This window comes from Ursus maritimus, unplaced genomic scaffold, assembly GCF_017311325.1.
Source record: "Ursus maritimus isolate PB19 unplaced genomic scaffold, ASM1731132v1 scaffold_14, whole genome shotgun sequence".
Classification (NCBI taxonomy): domain Eukaryota; kingdom Metazoa; phylum Chordata; class Mammalia; order Carnivora; family Ursidae; genus Ursus; species Ursus maritimus.
This window is the reverse complement of record NW_024423786.1, coordinates 55,314,112-55,332,336: the sequence shown is the minus strand read 5'-3', so window position 1 is coordinate 55,332,336 and position 18,225 is coordinate 55,314,112. Positions and strand designations below refer to the sequence as shown.

The 18,225-nt window shown below is 64.1% G+C and overlaps 1 protein-coding gene across 3 annotated transcripts; it reads left to right on the top strand.

Moving 5' to 3' along the window:
* The first annotated feature begins 498 nt into the window (after positions 1 to 498).
* Positions 499 to 17,839, top strand: NCLN (nicalin). 3 transcript variants are annotated; one of them, XM_040629624.1, is made up of 15 exons: positions 499 to 788; positions 5,313 to 5,503; positions 6,223 to 6,367; positions 7,175 to 7,269; positions 9,962 to 10,042; positions 11,780 to 11,883; positions 12,221 to 12,309; positions 12,387 to 12,526; positions 12,739 to 12,917; positions 14,199 to 14,286; positions 14,369 to 14,407; positions 14,484 to 14,644; positions 15,751 to 15,804; positions 15,888 to 15,966; positions 16,143 to 17,839. In XM_040629624.1, exons 1-15 carry the CDS (start codon positions 605 to 607, stop codon positions 16,200 to 16,202), a joined length of 1,689 nt encoding a protein of 562 aa, XP_040485558.1. In that variant the 5' UTR covers positions 499 to 604; the 3' UTR covers positions 16,203 to 17,839. The 3 variants fall into 3 exon arrangements, with proteins under 3 accessions (XP_040485558.1, XP_040485557.1, XP_040485559.1); XM_040629623.1 differs by having other exon boundaries at positions 14,481 to 14,644; XM_040629625.1 differs by lacking the exon at positions 499 to 788 and adding an exon at positions 3,153 to 3,282 and having other exon boundaries at positions 14,481 to 14,644.
* The last annotated feature ends 386 nt before the right edge of the window (positions 17,840 to 18,225 follow it).

The window sequence follows — 18,225 nt, the reverse complement described above, 5'->3', positions numbered from 1 at the left end:
TCTTTGCCCTCGCGAAGTTTAGCATCTACGTTCCTTGGGAGTTTTAAGTGATTTTCTGACTTCGGCCAGGAAGACTACAGCTCCCATGAGCCCTCGTGCCCGTGTACCAGGACTACAATTCCCAGGAGATTGCGTGCACCAGGAGGGCCCCTCTCGGCTCTCATTCCAACTTCCTTCCGGGTCGCAAGGTCACGTCCTGCCCCTGCCTCTCGCCTCCCCCCTCCTCCCGCCACAAAGACTGCGTTTGGGAAAGTTCCACTGCAAACAGTTGCCTTAAAGTCTCCGTATTTTTCTGACTCGCGTATTACGTGAAACTTCATCCTCAGGTCTAGCCATACAGTCCCATCACAGCGCCCTCCGCCGTACCACTCCCAGGAGGCTCTGCGCGCGCCAGGAGAACTACAACTCCCTAGAGGCAGCGCGGCGGGCGGGGCGGCCCGTGCGGTGCCCGCAGGACCCCGGAGCAAGCGCGGGCTGCCCGGCGCGGCGCCCGCAGGACCCCGGCGGCTACCCATGCTGAGGTGAGTCCGCGGGAGCCGCCGCTGCCGCCGCCGCCGTCGTCCCGTCCCCGCCGCCGCCCCGCGCGGCCCCGCCGCCGGCCAGGATGCTGGAAGAAGCGGGCGAGGTGCTGGAGAACATGCTGAAGGCGTCGTGCCTGCCGCTCGGCTTCATCGTCTTCCTGCCCGCCGTGCTGCTGCTCGTGGCGCCGCCGCTGCCCGCCGCCGACGCGGCGCACGAGTTCACCGTCTACCGCATGCAGCAGTACGACCTGCAGGGGCAGCCCTACGGTGCGTGCACCCCGGCCTCCCCCGGTCTCCCCCGAGCCCCGGGACCCGCCGCGCCGGCCTGTCCAGCTGCAGTCCCGGGCGCAGACCCCGTTGAGCCCCCCAGACCCGTAGCCAAGCCCCAGACAAGTCAGAGCCTGCATGCCTGCACCCCTGCGACTCCCCCAGCTCTCGGTGTCCAGTGCCCCCGGAACCTTCAGTGCTGGCTCCCCCAGCCCCCAGCCCCTGGCCCTGGACAAGGGCAGCGTGCCCCACAAACCCGTAGCTCCGACCCGCAGGCCAAGCTCCCTCTGCTTCTGGACCCCTGCCTGGGTCCCCTCTCTCTGATTCCCAGCCGGGCCAGAGTCGCACTGCCCAGGCCCCCTTCCCCGGACGCCACCCCAGTGCCCATCCTCACTGGGTCATGCCCCTGCGTCCAGAGCTCCCACTTTGGGAGCTGACTTGGAAGCAAGCCTCCTTGCTTGGTTGCTGCCAGCCCGAGGCACTAGATGGGCAGTTCTAGCCAGCCCTGACCCTCAGCCCCCACGGCTACCCCAGTGCTTTTTGTTCAGTGCCAGTGTTCTGCTCCCCTCGGGGCTCAGGAGCTCTGATCACTAACCCAGGCCTGACCTCACGTCAAGGCCCACCTCTCCGGGCTCTCCGCTCTCTGGGCTCAGCTCACAAGCCAGGTTCCTCAGATTCCTTAGCCAAGCCCCCCCCCCATTTCAGTCTCTGTGGGCTTCTGGGGACCCCTTGGACGCTGTGTGTTGTCCCTTCCTTTGGTGCACATCCACCCCCTGGCCCAGCCTCCTGTCCCCAGGCGTGGGGTTTGCTGCCTCTCTCCAGGAATCCTTGATCGTCTCTGGCCTCTGCTCCATCCTCTTCCTCAGACCTCCTGGGCCTGAATCCAGCACAGCTCCTTTACTGCCCCTCCTGCCCCTTCTCCTGTCAGGGTCCTGATCCCAGCCCCTAAGCCTGAATTCTAAGTGCTCTCATCTCTGCCCGCCTACAGCTGTATCTGGTGCTGTCTGGCTCTTCTTCCAGCTTGGTGCCTTAGGTCCCTGCGAGGCAGTCTGCCCTCTGCAGAAAGGCTCCCTCTGCGGTTCTAGTTCTCCTCAGCTCTGAGCCCGTCTGCTCTCGGACTGGCCCTCCTGTTAGAACATCTCAGGTTGTGCCTGAGCCCCGTGGACCCCCAGCCAAGTGGGAGTCCCAGTCCCTGGAGACACGTCGACCTCCCCTCAGATCCCTCCTCACCCCAAAGTTAGGCTGTTGCTGTTTAGAGCAGTGGTTGTCAACCCAGGGGTCATTGGGTGATGACTTCGTGGTTATCACAAGTTGGGGGGGTTCTGGGATCGAGTGAGTGGGAGCTGGGGATGCCAGTCATCACCGCACAGCGCCCAGGACGCCCCCCCACATAGAACCACCCGGTCCTGCGTGCCCGTGGTGGCAAGGGGGCAGACCGTGGGAGAGCGATGCTCTTAAGCCCGAGGGCCCAGGCTCTGGAGGGGTGGGAGGGGAGACCAGGAGCCCCCGATGTCATGGGCACGTTTTTGTGGAATGTTTCCGGTTCTCCTGGAGGAAGGGGCTTTACCAGCGCTGTCGGGTGGAACTTTCTGTGACGGTGGATGTGTGCCATCACGGGAGCGGGCAGCCACGGGTGGCCGCTGGGCACTCGAGCCGTGGCTCGGGCAAGGCAGAGGGGGACTGTGAGTGTTGTACGGTCGTAATTAGCAGAAAGAGCCAAGCGTAGCTGGCGGCTGCCGGCCTGGTCTCCAGCTTTCGTTGGTTTCCAGGAGGACTCTGCCCTCCCAACGCCGGGTCCCAGGACTTGAGATAACCTGTTTCTCAGGATCCCGAGTTGGTTTCCATACTGCTTTTTCTTCCTTTTCTGCCCTTCCCTGAGTCCGCTGTCCCGAAGCCTGGGATTCCCTCCCGTTCCTTTCTGTGACTTGACATCTTCGCCTACACGCCCCCGGCTCTGTTGCTTCTAGTGAGAAGCCCAATGCTGCCTGCCTCGCACGTAGTATCCATGAAGACCTGGGGCTCTGGGGGTGAGCATAAGGGGGCCCACCTGCGGGGGGGCCACCTGCCTCAGCCAAGAGCTGCTTGTGGCCCGGCTCTTGAAGTTTGGGTGAGGCCCACGTGGGCAGCTCACACACCTGCAGGCCCCTGCCAGTCCCAGCAGGCACGTTCACCTGGGGAGAAGCTGGAGGGGGTGCAGGTGCTGGGGGGAAGTAGGTGGTTGGAGGCGAGGCCCCTGGCAGGGCTGGTTCTGGTGCAGCTGGAGGGGCCCTGGGCCTCTCCCAGCTGGTGTCGTCGAGAGCCACTCTGCCAGGTCATTGCGGATTGCCATCTCCCCAGTGTCTTAAGCGCCCTCTCCATGCCTGCAGGCTCCCCCCCTCCTGGTGCAACCCTTGCTCTGGGTCTCTCTTCTTTCCTAACTTCCTGTCACTCCTCTTGAGAAACGCTGGCTGACTGGCTGCTGGGAAGGAAAGGCGTGTGCTCGTTGTGCTGAAGTGTGAGTAGGGCTGAGGGTAATCCACTAGGTACAAGGCTATGGGGTGTGGCCTCACCTCTCCTGCCAGACAGACTCTGGCCCTCCTGGGGTGCCGCTTGCTGTGGGCCTTTGCTGCATTAAGCAGCCGCTCGTCCCGTCTCAGTTGATCCCCTGGGCTAGCACAAGGCCCCAGGAGGTGGGTCCGTTAGCCCTCCAGCACCCATGTCAGCCTCCTCCACCCATTCTCGTGAATAAAGTTTTACTGGCACTAGGTCCCTCCCACTGGTTGGCCTGCGTCTCCGGCAGCAGAACTGAGTAGTTGAGACAGAACCAGTGTGGCCAACAAGGTGGCATGGTTGACCTGACGGCCCGTGGTGGAGCAGTTTGCCACCACTGCTCAGGTCTGGGCCTGTTTTGGGAACCGGTCACTTCTGTCCAGGTGTCCAGCGCCCACCTCTGTGGCGTCTACCAAGCCTGACCTCTTCCTGCCCAGACCCAGCACCGGCTCCAGCTCTCCATCAGCACAAGAGGGACTCTGCCCTGGGGAGCCCGCGTCCACCCAGCTCTGCTCTCTCCCCTTCCTTTCTCTGGGTTCCTCCCTCTGGAAAGTGGAGTCCTGATTCTGGCCCTGCAGAGGCACCAGGCCCCAGGATGCACACAGTAGGCTCCACAGGTGTCTCCACCCCGAGCTGATTTGGAGGGCCTCTGGGAGACAGAGCGTGCAGGACAGGTGGGGCAGGGGGGAGGGGCCTTCCCGGCATTCCGAGAGCTTCAAGGACGTCCTGAAGGTCTCGCTGCCCTCTCCCTGCCCAGCCCTCCTGGGGCTCCCACAGCGGTGCCCTAAATCAGAGAAAAGGCCCCTGGAGGGTTGGAGGGGTGGGGGCAGGGAGCACCCCCCCCAGTGCTGGGGCCCGTGGCCTGCCCTTGCTCCTTGGTCACAGGCCCCCTGCTCCTGAGATGGCCTTCCCCTTCCACCTGGGACACTGTCCCCTTCCCCTGCCCAGCCCCACAGAACGCTCCCTTGGAAGCCAGCCTTCTCCCACCTGCCTGCTTTCCCAGATGGCACCTTCCTGGAAAGCGGAGGTGGGGGCCCTGAGGGCCTAGCGTAGGTCCTCATCTGCGTGGACGGGCGATGCCTCCCCCTGCAGCTTTGACCTCCAGGACTGCCAGGCTGGGCTCCCCTCAGGAAGCCAGACCAGAATACTTCCCTGTCTGTGTCCCAAATTGGAGGCCCCGGGGTGGTAGAGGGGGGGCCCGTCCAGCCCCCACATGCCACGTGGTTTGCTTGTTTTCTGCATCCTGGGTTGTCCTGCGGCTTTTGAAACGTTTGGAATCATTGCTTACCTTTGCCATTTGGGTGCTTGGATGTAAACCTGGGATTTCTGGCCACATCCCAGTTGAGTGCCATGACCCTGGGAGCTGCCTGAGCCCCCTTTCTAAGCAGTGCACGGGGACAGATGGCCCCCGAGGGCCTGCCACGCGCCAGTGCCTGTGCGAAGTGACGTAGATAGTAGCACTGCTCCTCAGTCCTGCATTTAACGTCAGGGCTCGGGTGCCCTGTGTCTGGGGGAGACCCCCACTGGCCTTCGAAAAGCTGTCTGTGCCGCCCTGGTTCTGACCCACCGCGTCTCCTCAGGTGGGGGGGCGTGCACTTGCCTGGAACGCCGGCTCCAGCCCTCTCCCTGGTTTTCTGGAGCTTTCTTCAGCTCTCCGCAGAGAGGTGGGAGGTGGACGTAGGGCAGGGGCTCCCACCGGGGGTGATCCTGTCCCAGGGGACACTGGGCGACATCTGGGGACATCTGTGGTTGTCGTGACTGGGAGAGCTCCTGGCGGCACCGAGTGGGTGGGGAACGCTGCTCAGCCCCTCACGGGGTCCGGGGAGGGGGGTCGTGACTCACCAGGGTTGGAGTGGGCACTGCACCGGTGGGGAGTGAGGGGCTGGCCTTGCGGACGTGGTCTTGTCCGGGGGACCCAGTGACAGGGAGTGTGAGTGGTCTCCCAGTGAGGGTCCCTGTGCCCCACTGAGGGAGGCCCTCCCTGCCCTCCTGCAGGCACTCGGAACGCAGTGCTCAACACGGAGGCCCGCACCATCGACGCGGACGTGCTGAGCCGTCGCTGTGTCCTCATGCGGCTGCTGGACTTCTCCTACGAGCAGTACCAGAAGGCCCTGCGGCAGTCGGCCGGCGCCGTGGTCATCATCCTGCCGCGAGCCATGGCCGCCGTGCCCCAGGATGTCATCCGGGTGAGTGTCCACCCTCACCTTGCACAGAGGACAGAGCGCTGGGTTCGGAGTCTGCTGGGTGGCCTCGGGCACATGCTTCACAGTCCTGTGCCCTCCGCCCTTCAGGAGGCGGGATGGTGCCCGTCTGCCTTCGTTATTGCCCCCTCTCGCCCAGGGGCACTGGGCCGTGTCGGGGCACATGTGCTCATGGGGATTGGGGAGCTCCTGGCATCCAGAGGGCAGGGCTGGGAACGCTGCTCAGCTCCCCCAGTGCCCAGGACGCCCACAGAGTGACCTGTCTGACGTCCACAGTGCCGAGTTGGGGGGTCTGATAGGGGCCCGTGAGATGCCTCGGATGAAGGTGCTTCTGCAGACCAGGAGCAGGGGTGGGGCGGTGCCAGCTCGGTGCCCACTGTGTGTGTGGGCCCGGCCATCAGACCGGGGTGCCAGCATCTGCCGCCCACTCACAGCAGAGGGTGCGGTGGCCAGTGGGGCTGGGAGCAGCCCATGGTGACCCCAGACCTGGCTGGCCCCCCAACCTGCTTCCTCCCTGATGGGTACCGCCTGGGGGCCCCACGTCCCCCATCCTTGTCCCGCTGATACCCTCATCCCCCATCCCCCGTGCCATCCTCTTTCCGGCGTGATCCAGCCTTGTTAGCCAACCTCGGACGAGCCGTGCCTGCAGCCCCTGGGCACCCGCCCAAGGCTAGAAGCCCCCTAAACCTGTGTCTCTTCCACAGCAATTCATGGAAACCGAGCCTGAGATGTTGGCCATGGAGACCGTCGTCCCCGTGTACTTTGCTGTGGAGGACGAGGCCCTGCTCTCCATCTATGAGCAGACGCAGGCTGCGTCCGCCGCCCAGGGCTCCGCATCGGCTGCCGAAGGTGGGCTCGGGCTGCAGGAGTGGGGCTGGCACCTGGGGTCCGTCCCTGCCGAGGCTGTGGCCTCACCAGGCCGTTTCCGGGGCCCTGTCTGTCCGTGAGCACGTGGCGCGGCACCCAGCAGTGTGGGTTAGCGGGCCCTACCCCTGGCCTGCCGCGCCAGCGTCTCCAGATCGAGGCCAGGACTCTGCATCTTGCAGCTCCCATGCCAGCCCACCGCTGATCCCACGCAAACGGAGGCTGGAGGACCGCTAATTTGGAGGGAGGGGTTTCCCAGCCAGCCTCTGGACGGTTTATGGAACGTGTGGGTATCTGTTGGGTTTTGTCTGTTTCACCTGCCGACGACACTCAGCGTCACCATCGTGCTTGAGCCCATCGGGTGGGGCAGCAGCGTCCTTGGGGAGAGGAGGACACAGGTTTTTTCTGCCCCGTGGACAGGGACGTCCACGAGCTTGGGGCAGGGGCAGGTGGCTATGGAGAATGAGCTAGCAGTAGTCGAAGAAACGTCCCAGAAAAGACCCGCCTGACCTTCTGATCACCCCCGTGGAAGTGGCGGGCGTAGCAGGAGGCTGGCGCACGGCATCTCCCCGCTGGCCTCAGGCTGGGCGGCAGTCTCAGCCGCTCTCGCTCTGCACGCTGGGCTCTTCCCCGTGCCCGGGCTCTACGTTGTGCTCCAGGTCACAGGGTTACTTCTGCACGTAGCTGGACTTAGACCGAACTTCTGCCGTCCGGGGTGTGGGGGCCACAGGGAGGCCGGCTCGGGCCCGGGAGCCCGCGGGACTCGGGCTGACCTCCCCCACCCGTCCGCAGTGCTGCTCCACACTGCCACGGCCAACGGCTTCCAGATGGTCACCAGCGGGGTCCAGAGCAAGGCTGTGAGCGACTGGCTCATCACCAGTGTGGAGGTGAGTGCCCGGCCCTGTCTGCCACACTGGGACCAGGGGCAGGGGGCACCCAGGCTCCCGGAGCTCACCCCCACCTCTCCTGCCCTGGAGGGAGCTTCCGACAGGGAAATTGGGTGGAATCTCCTGTCTTCCATCACCTGCCCCAGCCGCACATCGATCTCCTCACCCTGCCTCAGGGCCTTTGCACCGGCTGTCCCTGCCTCACAGCTCTCTCTCGCACAGTGGCTGCTCCTTCTCCTCATATTGCAGGACCTCCGCTGCTGCCTTCCCAGAAGTCCTCAGAACTTTCGGGGGCCACACACCCCCTGTTGTTCAGAGCTCAGCTGAGATGGGAGGGAGCTGAGTTCCGAGTGTGGAAGTAGCCAGTTAAAGCAACAGGCCAAACGTGAGAGAGTTTGGCCTGTAATCACCTCCAGTGCTGTAAGCAAGCGTCTGGGCCAGAGGAGGCCCTGGCTCTGCTGCTCTCTTCTCCCCCGTGCGGAGGGTCAGCCCTCTCGGCAGCTGTGGGGGGACACAAGGCTCCGGCAGTGGCATGGACCCTGGGCGGGGAGGGCTGGGAGTGGGAAACCGTGAGGTAGGGGGTGTCTGCTCCATGGTGTCCTCGTGTCCGTCGTGTCCCCCACCCTAGTGAGGAGGTCTTCCTGGAGATAGCCCGAGAGACCCTCGCAGAGGCTCCGGCCATGAAGGCACAGGGCAAGGGGCGCGAACGTGGCACGTGCCCGGCGGGGCCTGAGTGCTCCGTGGCAGCCCGCCAGCCTGCAGCGCGCCGGTATGCCACAAGTCTAGTGGGGGGCGGCCTCCCCTGCGGGAGCCCTCCAGGCAAGGCCTTTGTACGCGCCTGAGCTCGGGCCTGAAAGCCATAGGTTGGTTCTAACCTGCAGCCGGAGGCCTGTGCTGGCACCTTTGACCTCACCTTTGACCTGTCCCTGGCTTCACTTTCTCTTGAGTGGTGGTCCCACCCAACCCGTTTGGAAGTTGTGTGTCATCGGTTTCTTTCCCATCAGCCCAAGTGCTGGAGGCGTTGGGACTGCATTTATTGCGACCTCTGCCGTGTCCTCAGAGCCTAACCAGGTGCCTGGTGCACAGTAGGCCCTCAGCGAGCACTCGTCACTAAACAAGCCGGCCCCAGGCCCCGTGGCTCGCAGCAGGTGGTGTTAGGCTACTCTGCTCCCACCTGGTGTCGGGGTGCAGGTGGGACTTAGGGGGAGCCACGCTCGCAGCCACCCTTTCCCCCTCCAGAACTGAGTGAGTTTGCCTCTCCGTGAGCACTTTCTGAGCCCCGCTATGTGCAGGAGGCAGCAGGGAGCAAGATGCCCTCCCCTCCGTGAAGAACTCACTGGGAGTTGGGGGAGGTCTGAGGGCAGCAGACGACACTCTAGACACAGCGGGAGGAGGGCTGTGCCGGGGCAGCGGGTCCTGTCCCCTAGTCACCCTGTCCTGCACGTGGGGGCGCTCAGGGATGTCCAGCCGCGGGCCTGCAGCAGTGAGGACAGTGCCCGGCTCTGGGTGCAGTGGGCTGCCCTGCACAGACAGGGTGGAGGACGCAGGGCGGGGTGGTCAATGGGGCTGGACGGGCCGATCCAGGATGCGGGGAAGCCGCTGCAGCGTCTAAGCGATCAGTGAAAGTCTAGGAGGAACACGCTTCTTAAAATCGTGTGAGGGATCCTGGCAGTTTGGGCAGAGAAAGCCGCCAGTACCCCGAGTCCTTGTAATCGGGCTCCCGGAGGTCGGGCTGAGCAGCAGCTGGTCTGGTTTGCTGTGGGTCAATAGCACCTGGAGCCAGCCAGGGTCCAGCGGGTCCTCCTCAGCACTGGGGGGTCGGTTTCAGCCTGCCAGCCTGGCTGCCCTGCCTTTGCTTCTGGAAACTTCTGCACAGCGTTGAGCCCTCGCCATCCCTGTTGTTTGCGTGCGGCGGGGTGGGGGGTGCTTGGCTGGCCTCCTGCTCTCCCCGACCCCTGTCGGCCCACACAGCTAGCACTAGCCTCAGCCTGCCGGGGAAAGAACCCCGAGCCTGTTGGAGCAGCGGCGTGTCCATGGTCTTGGCCTAGGGTTCGCACCCAGCCTGCGGCCCTGGGTCCCGGGTGGCTTGCCAGCAGCTGCTTCCCCTCCGACATGGCCAAGGCCTTCGAGAGCTCACCCTCTGGTTGGGAGAATCAGGAAAACGGGGCCTCCACCGTGTGCTGGCACGGACCCCTGGGCCGCGCTGTGGGACCCCTCTGTGCTCTGCCACTAGTGCTCGGACAGGAGGCGTGGAGGCCGAGGCATTGCAGACGGAGGTCATTCTTGTTTGTCACCCACGTGACTTTAGCGAGCGCCAGTTCATATGTGATGAGACTCCAGCCAGGGCGTGGGCGCTGGGACCTGGACTGTGGCCACGTTCCTTACTGGCTGCTTGTCCTCATCAACAGAGCTCTCCTGCCGGCCCCACCGGTGGCTTGGGGCCCAGCCATGAAGGATGGGCTGGGTTTCCGGGTGGGGCAGCACACCAGAGCGGTGCTCTGCTCCCTGCGGCCCTCTTGATTTTCTGTAAATAAAGTTTTATTGACACATGGCCACAGCCATTCGTTCACATATCGTCCATGACAGAGGCGGCAAAGCCAGAAATACTGCCCTGGCCCGTGAGGGCAGCCTGGGCTGTTTCTGGCCATTGGGGCCCCAGCCAGCAGGCCCTTCACAGACTCTCTCTCTGCAGGGGCGGCTGACGGGGCTGGGTGGAGAAGACCTTCCTACCATTGTCATCGTGGCCCACTACGATGCCTTCGGAGTAGCCCCTGTACGTATGCATGTGCTTTGGGGAGGGGCGCGGGCTTCCCCCTCCCAGCGCTGCTCCGGCCCAGCTCGGATGAAGCATCTGGCTGAGGTCAGAGCCGCAGCACGGGGGGGGCAGGTGTCCCCATCAAGCAGAAACAGGCTAATCTGAGGAGGGTCTCATGGCCAGGGTCCACAGCAGATAGGTGGCCAGGCCAGGGGTGGAGACCAGGTGTCTGTGTCCATCCCCAGGAGCAGGCCCAAGTGCGGGATGTGCTGGGAGGACCCCAGGGCTCAGCAGATGGTCGTCCCCACAGCCGTAGTTTATACAGAGAGGATAGGAAGCAACATGAGCTCAGGACAGTGGTGTGGGGGTGGGGGCGGGGATGCCAGGCACGAGCTTCCAGAGTCCTCTCCCGGGGTGCCCCACAGGACGCACTTAGTTCCCCAAATGAGACGGGACCACGTGTGTGAGGTGTGGTGTCCAGGCGGCTGGCAGAAACCCAGTGCGGGGTTCTCTGCGGGGGTCGGACTCGCGGGCCCCTCTGTCTGGCTTGGGCCAGGACCCCCGACTCTGGGCGGGGAGCAGGTGCTCAGCACGAACCCCGTGTCTGCACAGATGGTTCAGGGACTGAGCCCCTCGCCAGAGAGGGTGGCCGGAGTCCGGTTCCAGACGCCATAGAGGGCCAGCCTTGCGAGCCGGCCTCCCCGAGCCATGCTCTCAGAGCCCCCGGTACAGTGAAGTCAGGGCTCACGCCAGAGCGTAAACGGTGCCTGTGTCTTCGTAGGAAAGTCTAGATTTGAAAGAAAATTCAGCGGAAGGAAAGAGGTTGCCAGTGACAGCCTGGCGTGAGGTCCTGACCGTGTGACCGATGGCGGCTGTTCCAGGCGCCACCCACCTGGGAGGCCAGGACCGTCCTTGAGGAGGCAGGGCCTCAGCGGTCACCTCAGAACACTCAGCCTGGTCCTGACTCCCCCTCCCACCCCCTGCCATGGAGCGTTTATCTGTTTGAGATGGAATTCACAAAACATTTAAATTGTTTTTAAAGTATATGGTTTAGTACAACACACACAGTTGTACAACCATGATTATCTACTTGCAGAACATTCCATCGCCCCCAAAGAAGCCCCGACCCCATCAGCTGCCATCCCCGCCCCCACGAGCCCCCTTCCCGTCCGTGGAGGAGCCTGTTCTGGGCGTATCGCACATGTGGACTCACACACCGTGGGGCCTTCTGTGTCTGGTTCCCTCCCTGAGCGTTGTGTTGCCTTCTCCCCCTGAATTTTAATACTGTCAATACATGACATGTTGGCATATGGACTGTGGCCTCGGGAGTGTCGCAAGATCCAATTATCACGCTGTCGGGAATGTTGCTTCAGATTGCAGGATACAGATGAGTCGGGGGCTTCCATGGTGGAGGGAACCCGCGCCGACCCCCCTCCCAGTGGCGTGGGTGTGCTGCGCTCCTGGGGCAGGTGCTGACACCAGAAAGAGGGGGCCCCCCGAGCTCTAGGGCATGGGGCAGAGTGTTGGTGAGCGAGCAGGAGAGCTGGAAGGGCCTGATGTGCCTGGGGCCTCAGCCCTGCAGACAGGGTGCCGTCCTCCTGGGCGTTAGACTGGAGCGGTGATGCCAGCTGGACGTGTGGTCTGGAGGCGGCAGGGGGGCTGCTCAAAACTGGCTCCGGCTGCCATGGCAGGGGCAGCGAGGTGCCGGGCGGGACCTGGGGTTGACCGCTGGCCTTGTCTCCCTCCTGCCCGCAGTGGCTGTCGCACGGTGCGGACTCGAACGGGAGCGGCATCTCCGTGCTGCTGGAGCTCGCCCGCCTCTTCTCCAGGCTCTACACCTACAAGCGCACCCATGCCGCGTACGCAGGGGCCCGCGGGAGGGGCTGCAGGGAGCGTCGGGCCGCTGGCTGTGGGGGACATGCACACCCCAGGAACGACGGGGTCCCTATCGAGGCCCCCCCATCCCTGTGCGCCAGGAGCTGAGCCCCGCCCAGATCCCACACGCCAGGGCCACACGGTCCTGTCTGGGGACGTTTGTGGTCGTCATGCTGGGGGAGCTCCTGGCGCTGAGTGGGTGGGCCCAGGGGTGCGGCTCCGCCCCCCCAGAGTCAGCTGTGCCGGGGCAGGGAGACCACCTGCTCTCTGGGGTCCTGCTCACCCTCTTTCATCGCCGACCCCCGCTCCCCCCCATCCCAGGTACAACCTTCTCTTCTTCGCTTCCGGAGGGGGCAAGTTCAACTACCAGGGAACGAAGCGCTGGCTGGAGGACAACCTGGACCACACAGGTGAGCGGCCCCTGAGGGGCCGGGGGGCCAGGGTCCCTGCTTCCTGCCCGTCCCAACCGGCCCTGGCTGCCCCGCAGACTCCAGCCTGCTCCAGGACAACGTGGCCTTCGTGCTGTGCCTGGACACCGTGGGCCGGGGGGACAGCCTGCACCTGCACGTGTCCAAGCCGCCGCGGGAGGGGACGCTGCAGCACGCCTTCCTGCGCGAGCTGGAGGTGGTACGTGTCTTCCTGCCCGCAGCTTGAGCCCCTGGGATCTGGGGCCTCGGGGGCGGGGGGGTTCGGCGAGGGGCTCGGGACCCTCCCGGCTGTCGAGGCCCCGCGTGAACATCGGCGGGCTGAGCCAGGGTGGGGGGCCCCTCCGCAGAGACTGGCGGGAGTGGCCAGGACCACGGGGCGGAGCGCCGCGCTGACGGCGCCCCCACACACAGGTGGCCGCGCACCAGTTCCCGGAGGTGCGGTTCTCCATGGTGCACAAGAAGATCAACCTGGCGGAGGACATCCTGGCCTGGGAGCACGAGCGCTTCGCCATCCGCCGGCTGCCTGCCTTCACCCTGTCCCACCTGGAGAGCCACCGCGACGGCCAGCGCAGCAGCATCATGGACGTGAGGTGAGCACGGCCGCGGCCCCGAGGCCTCCCCTCCGACCGCTGCTGCCGCAGGTGGTCTCGGGCCGCGATGTGGACACAGCCACCTGGAGGGAATGAACCTGAAATGGTGGTGGGGAGGGCTGCTGGCCTGAGCTCCCCTTATTAGGAACGGGGGGACGTGTGAGTAGTTTGGGGTCCCCTGGCTAGACGCCACATGGGATGTCCAGATGCCACATGGGACCCTCAGACGCTGAGCGCCACGGTCTGCCCTGCGGCTCAGAGGCTGCCGCTGCTGCCCCTGGGCCTTTGCACAGCCGTGCCGAGGCCTGGAGAGTGGTGCCCTGTCTCCTCATAACCTCCTCAGGGAGCCCTCCCCACCCCTTCCTTCCTCACGTTACCTCTCGTCAAGATGTTGGGCACCTCTGGCTTCTGCCAGTGTATGACTTCACTTCCCGTCCGTGTCTCCCAGTCGCGTGTCAGCTCTCCGCAGGGCCAGGGTTTTATGGTGGCCATGGAGCTGGGCCTGAGACAGTCTGGCTACGTGTACTCATTGGCCAGCCTTGGGCCCAGCCCAGCTGCTGGCCGTGTGTCTGCCGGGGGATGAGAGGCTGGGTCTGGAGGAGGCCCTGCCTGGCTACAGGCAAGGCCCAGAGAGAAAGCAGATGCGGGCAGGGCTGTTGACTGTTCCTGGGGCATCAGGGAGGCTTCCTGGAGGAGGTGGTGCCAGAACTGAGGGGTGTGGACCAGGAGAAGGGTATTCCAGGGAGTCGTTCAGTGGTCAGCGGTCAGCGCTGGTTTGCCTCTGAGCCCCTCTTATGGGTCTGCGTGTCGCCAGCAGTATTTGTATCCCTTGGCCTGTGGTCCCCCCAGTCTGCCCCAGTGGCCACAGATCGTCTCCCCCTTTGCCTGAACACATCCGCCGTCCAACGCAGGGCTCTTGTCCTCCAATGCGACCTCCCCTTTACTGGCCACTTTCGCAGGCACCCTGCTCCCGACTCAGGCCCCGTTCCCAGGTTCTGGGTGGGAGTGAATGTGGGGAACGCTGTTCACCCCACGCGGCAGCACCCCAGCTCTGCCTTTGACAATGGTGGATATGGGTCCCCCAGCCACCCCCACGTCCGCGGTGAGGAAACTGGCCCGAAGCCATGCAGCCCTTCCAGGGAGACGCCGGGCAGGCGCCCTGAGGACGCTGCGGCTTTTCTTGCTTTTATTATCGTTGGAAACATGATTGTGTTTTTTTGGAGATTTTAACGGATGCGGATTCTAGAAGTCTGTGTGTGTTTTGTTCACCTCCGCCCTAAGGTCCCGGGTCGACTCTAAGACTCTGACCCGCAACACCAGGCTCATCGCGGAGGCCCTGACCCGAGTCATCTACAACCTGACGGAGAAGGTGAGGCCCCGCCCTCGCCCCAGCCCCCGGCGCCACCCCAGCCGGCAGTCAGACTCAGGGTCCGGCCCTCCTGTCTCCACAGGGAACCCCCCCAGACATGCCGGTCTTCACGGAGCAGATGGTAAGGCGGGGCTGGGTGGGGGGGTGGGCCGGCGGCGGTGGGGGCTCCCGTGACCTCGGCCCCTCCCCCGCAGCAGATCCAGCAGGAGCAGCTGGACTCGGTGATGGACTGGCTCACCAACCAGCCGCGGGCCGCCCAGCTGGTGGACAAGGACGGCACGTTCCTCAGCACGCTGGAGCACTACCTGAGCCGCTACCTGAAGGAGGTGAAGCCGCACCACATCAAGGCCGACAAGCGGTGAGTCCATCGCCTCAGTGGCAAGCGTCCCGTGGCCCGACTCGGGCGCACCAGAGACCAGGCGCTTCTGGAGTCTCCCACGCCGGGAGCAAGGTTGAGCGAGTAAAAGCAAGAGGCAAAAGATAAAACAGTAAATAGAAAGTACAGGTATCCAATTAAACATGAATTCCACGTAAATGAGTTTTTTCTTAGCATAAGTATATCTCGTGTAGTGTTTGGGATATACTTATACTAGAAGCCAATTTCATTTTTGTCTGAAATTCACATATGACCAACGTCCGATGTTTTATTGGGCAGCCCTATACCCCCACCCACCCTCTGGTCCTTCCGTTTCCGCGGTGTCAGGTGACTTGTGCCTGGGGTCCCCCGTCTGCCCCAGGATGCTCCTCCCACCATGGGCCAAGCTAGCACCGCAGGGCCTTGTTAGGAGGGGAACCTACAGGTGTCCACAGGTAGGAGATATCTCCACACTGCTTGGTGCCCCTCTCTGGCTCTCTGCCTTCTCCCCACTCGTGGTGTGCTTGGAAGTCAGAGTTCTTGGACAGAAGAAGAAACTGAGGCTCAGAGTGGACCCACAGCTGTGGAGCCAGGGTCTCTGATTGCCAGACCATGATCATTTTCCTTCTGTAGAAATGCTCTACAGATCAGTAGAATCTTAGAGTCACCCTGTTTCATTTCTCTTAAAGATTTTATTTATTTTGAGAGCAAGAGAGCACATGTACACGGCAGGGGAGGGGCAAGGCAGAGAGAGAGAGAGAGAATCTCAAGCAGACTCCACACTGAGCGCAGAGCCTGACGCGGGGCTCGATGTCACGACTTGAGATCACGACCTGAGCCAAAACCAAGAGTTGGACACCCAACTGACAACCACCCAGGCGCACCCCTCCCTATTTCATTTTTAGCGTACAGTTTGACACCCAAAGAGGCAACAGGGGAAAGGTTACTTCACACTAAGGCCAGTCCTTCCCCAGGAGGGTCAGTGGCAGTCTCGTGTGCACACACGGGCCCTCCCGTTCCTGGGCCGGTGGGACCTGCGGGTGGTCTGGTTTCTGGGGGCCGGGGGATGTGGCCCGGCTCTCGGGTGAACGTGCTCTCTCTCTCCGCAGGGACCCTGAGTTTGTCTTCTATGACCAGCTGAAGCAGGTGATGAACGCCTACAGGTGAGCTGCGCTGCACCGGAACCGTAGTGCCCTGGGACGCGGCCCTCCCCTGACCCTGCCGATCCCCCCGCCCTTCCCCTCAGGGTCAAGCCCGCCATCTTCGACCTGCTCCTGGCCGTCTGCATCGGCGCCTACCTCGGGATGGCCTACACGGCGGTCCAGGTGAGCAGGTGGGGGCTCAGGTGGGAGGCAAGGCTCCCTTGGGGGGGGGTCGACCAGGCCAGGTGAGTCCTCGGCCCCCCAGCCTGCCTAGAAGCAGGTGACCCCACGGTGGCCCTCAGGCCTTCCTCGTGGCCAGTGTGCCCCCGACCTCACGTGAGCCCTCCCGCTGCCCCCAGCACTTCGACCTCCTGTACAAAACAGTTCAGAGACTGCTCGTGAAGGCCAAGACACAGTGACGTGGCCCGTCACCGGCGCGAGCCCCTGCCTGCCGCCCCTCCCCGCTCCGCAGCCAGCAGGAGGGCAGGGCTCCACCCCTGGTCAGCGGCCGAAACCCTGAATTACAGAGCTTTTCTGTGTTGCTCTTGAGGACTTGGGGGATTCTTTCTCTGGTCCTTTGAACCCCTCAGAGGAGCATTTGGCGGAGGGCCCGGGGCCGGGCCGCGGACTTGGGGACGAGTGTGCGGATGAGCCCCCAGGCCCGGAGGCGCTGCCCTCAGGGCTCGCAGACCGTGGGATGACTGAGGAGACGCCCCCAGTGCGGCCTCCGCATCCCTCCTCTTGGCCACGATGCTGAGTGGGGACAGCAGGCTGAGGGGCAGGGGGCCGCCGTCGCTGGCCCAGGTCTGCCCGCCACGCCGCCCTGACCCCCCCTGGTGACTTGGATGCTCTTTCTCCTGTCTGAAGAAAGGTCCCCAGGTTCTGGCCCCTCCCTTAGAAGCCTTGTGTCCCCCACCCTGGCTGGGACTGAGGGCAGTCGCCTTGGTGCGGTCTTAGAATGCGTCTCCCTCGAGCCCCCGTGGACGCTGGTGCCCTGAAGACCCGGCGGCCTCCCCGGCCCAGCTCCCTGCACCATTCACCTTCATGTGTGCTTCTCACCACCTGCCCGCCCTCCCCGCTGCGCCCCGGGGAGCTTGGGCCTGTTCCCCAGGAATCTGGGTGCCTTTGGAGCCCATGGGGCGGGAGGCACCGTGCAGGAGAGAGGAGGCCCCCTATTCCTCCGCCCTTTACCTCGGGCGCTCTGGGCCTCCGTTTCCTCATCCATAGAAAGGAGGGTGTGTTCTGGGGCAGCCGGTGCCCACGTGTCCTGGGAGGCGTCCAGGCTGGGGGTCGAGGGAGAGTGTTTGCTGGAGAAGATGCAGCGTGGGCCCCACGAGGCCGCCCTTCCGGGACCCAGGACCTGGGGAGGAAGGTCCAGGCCTGCACCCCACAAATGAGACTCCTTGGAAGGGAAGGGGTGCAGAGGGGTGTCTAGCGCTGCTGGGATCGATCTCAGGGAGATCCAGGCGTGCCGATTCATTAGCAATATAATCCGTTAGGTATTCTGTGCCGAGGGGAGGGGAGGGGTGGGGGGGGGCTCTGGGCCCCCGCCTCAGCTTCCAGGGAAGCCTTCATGGAGGGTGTGAAGGAGCAGGGAGACCAGCTCCCTCCTGAGCCCCAGCCAGCCCTCGGAAGCCAACTCCCACTCGCTGTGGGGGACAGCGAGGGGACGGGCTCCTGGGGGCTGCGTCCCCGCCTTCTTCTTGGGCCTCCTTCCTTCGCCAAGCCTGACCCTCCCTGGCGGGGCCGCTGTCCCAGCCTCCCAAGCTCCCCAGGCCCGGGAGGGGCAGGCATGGGGGCCGTGGGCTCTCCTGCCTGTCCCCCCTTCTCTGCCCTGCCGGGTGGCCTGTCTTCCCCCAGAGACTGTTTACTGAGTGTCCAGCCAGCCTAGGCACCTTGGGGGGGCAGGATGCGGGGACCGGCGTTGGCTCATCGTCCCCTGCGCACACGTGCGGGTGCCGGGTGGGTGTCCGTCCTCCCCGGGGCGGGTCGTCAGCTCAGGCTGGCTGTGGGACGCACTTGGACGATCAGAAAATAAAGCCATATCGAATGATCAGCCTTGCGTGTCCTGTCCAGGGGGCTGGAGCTCAGGATTTGGCTGTACCCACTCTCAAGGGGTTTCGTAGTCCTGGAGGGGCCCTTCCCACCCCCGCCGTGCCTGGCAGTCTCACCGTCCCCCCCAGTGGCCAGATGGGGGTGCAAGCCAGCCCATCGTCACATGGGACTGTGGGGTGCGTGTGTTTCCTGGAGCAGATGGACCGCAGACAGGGCGCCTTCGAGCTCCGGGTGGATGTGCTCCCAGCGCTGGAGGCCAGAAGTCTGGGGGTCGGTGCGGGCAAGGCTGCTTCCTGCGGGGCTCTCTCGGCTTCTCGGGTTCCTGGACTTGTAGCTGTGTGGTTCCCACCTCCGTGTTCCGGAGGCGGGTTCTTTGTGTCTCCTGCT

Bases quoted from the DNA above. Each gene is read 5' to 3' on its own strand.
- NCLN (XM_040629623.1), top strand. From the start codon at position 605: ATGCTGGAAGAAGCGGGCGAGGTGCTGGAGAACATGCTGAAGGCGTCG. The intron at 789-5,312 runs GTGCGTGCACCC...GCCCTCCTGCAG, and splicing joins CCTGCAGGGGCAGCCCTACG to GCACTCGGAACGCAGTGCTC. The intron at 7,270-9,961 runs GTGAGTGCCCGG...CTCTCTCTGCAG, and splicing joins GGCTCATCACCAGTGTGGAG to GGGCGGCTGACGGGGCTGGG.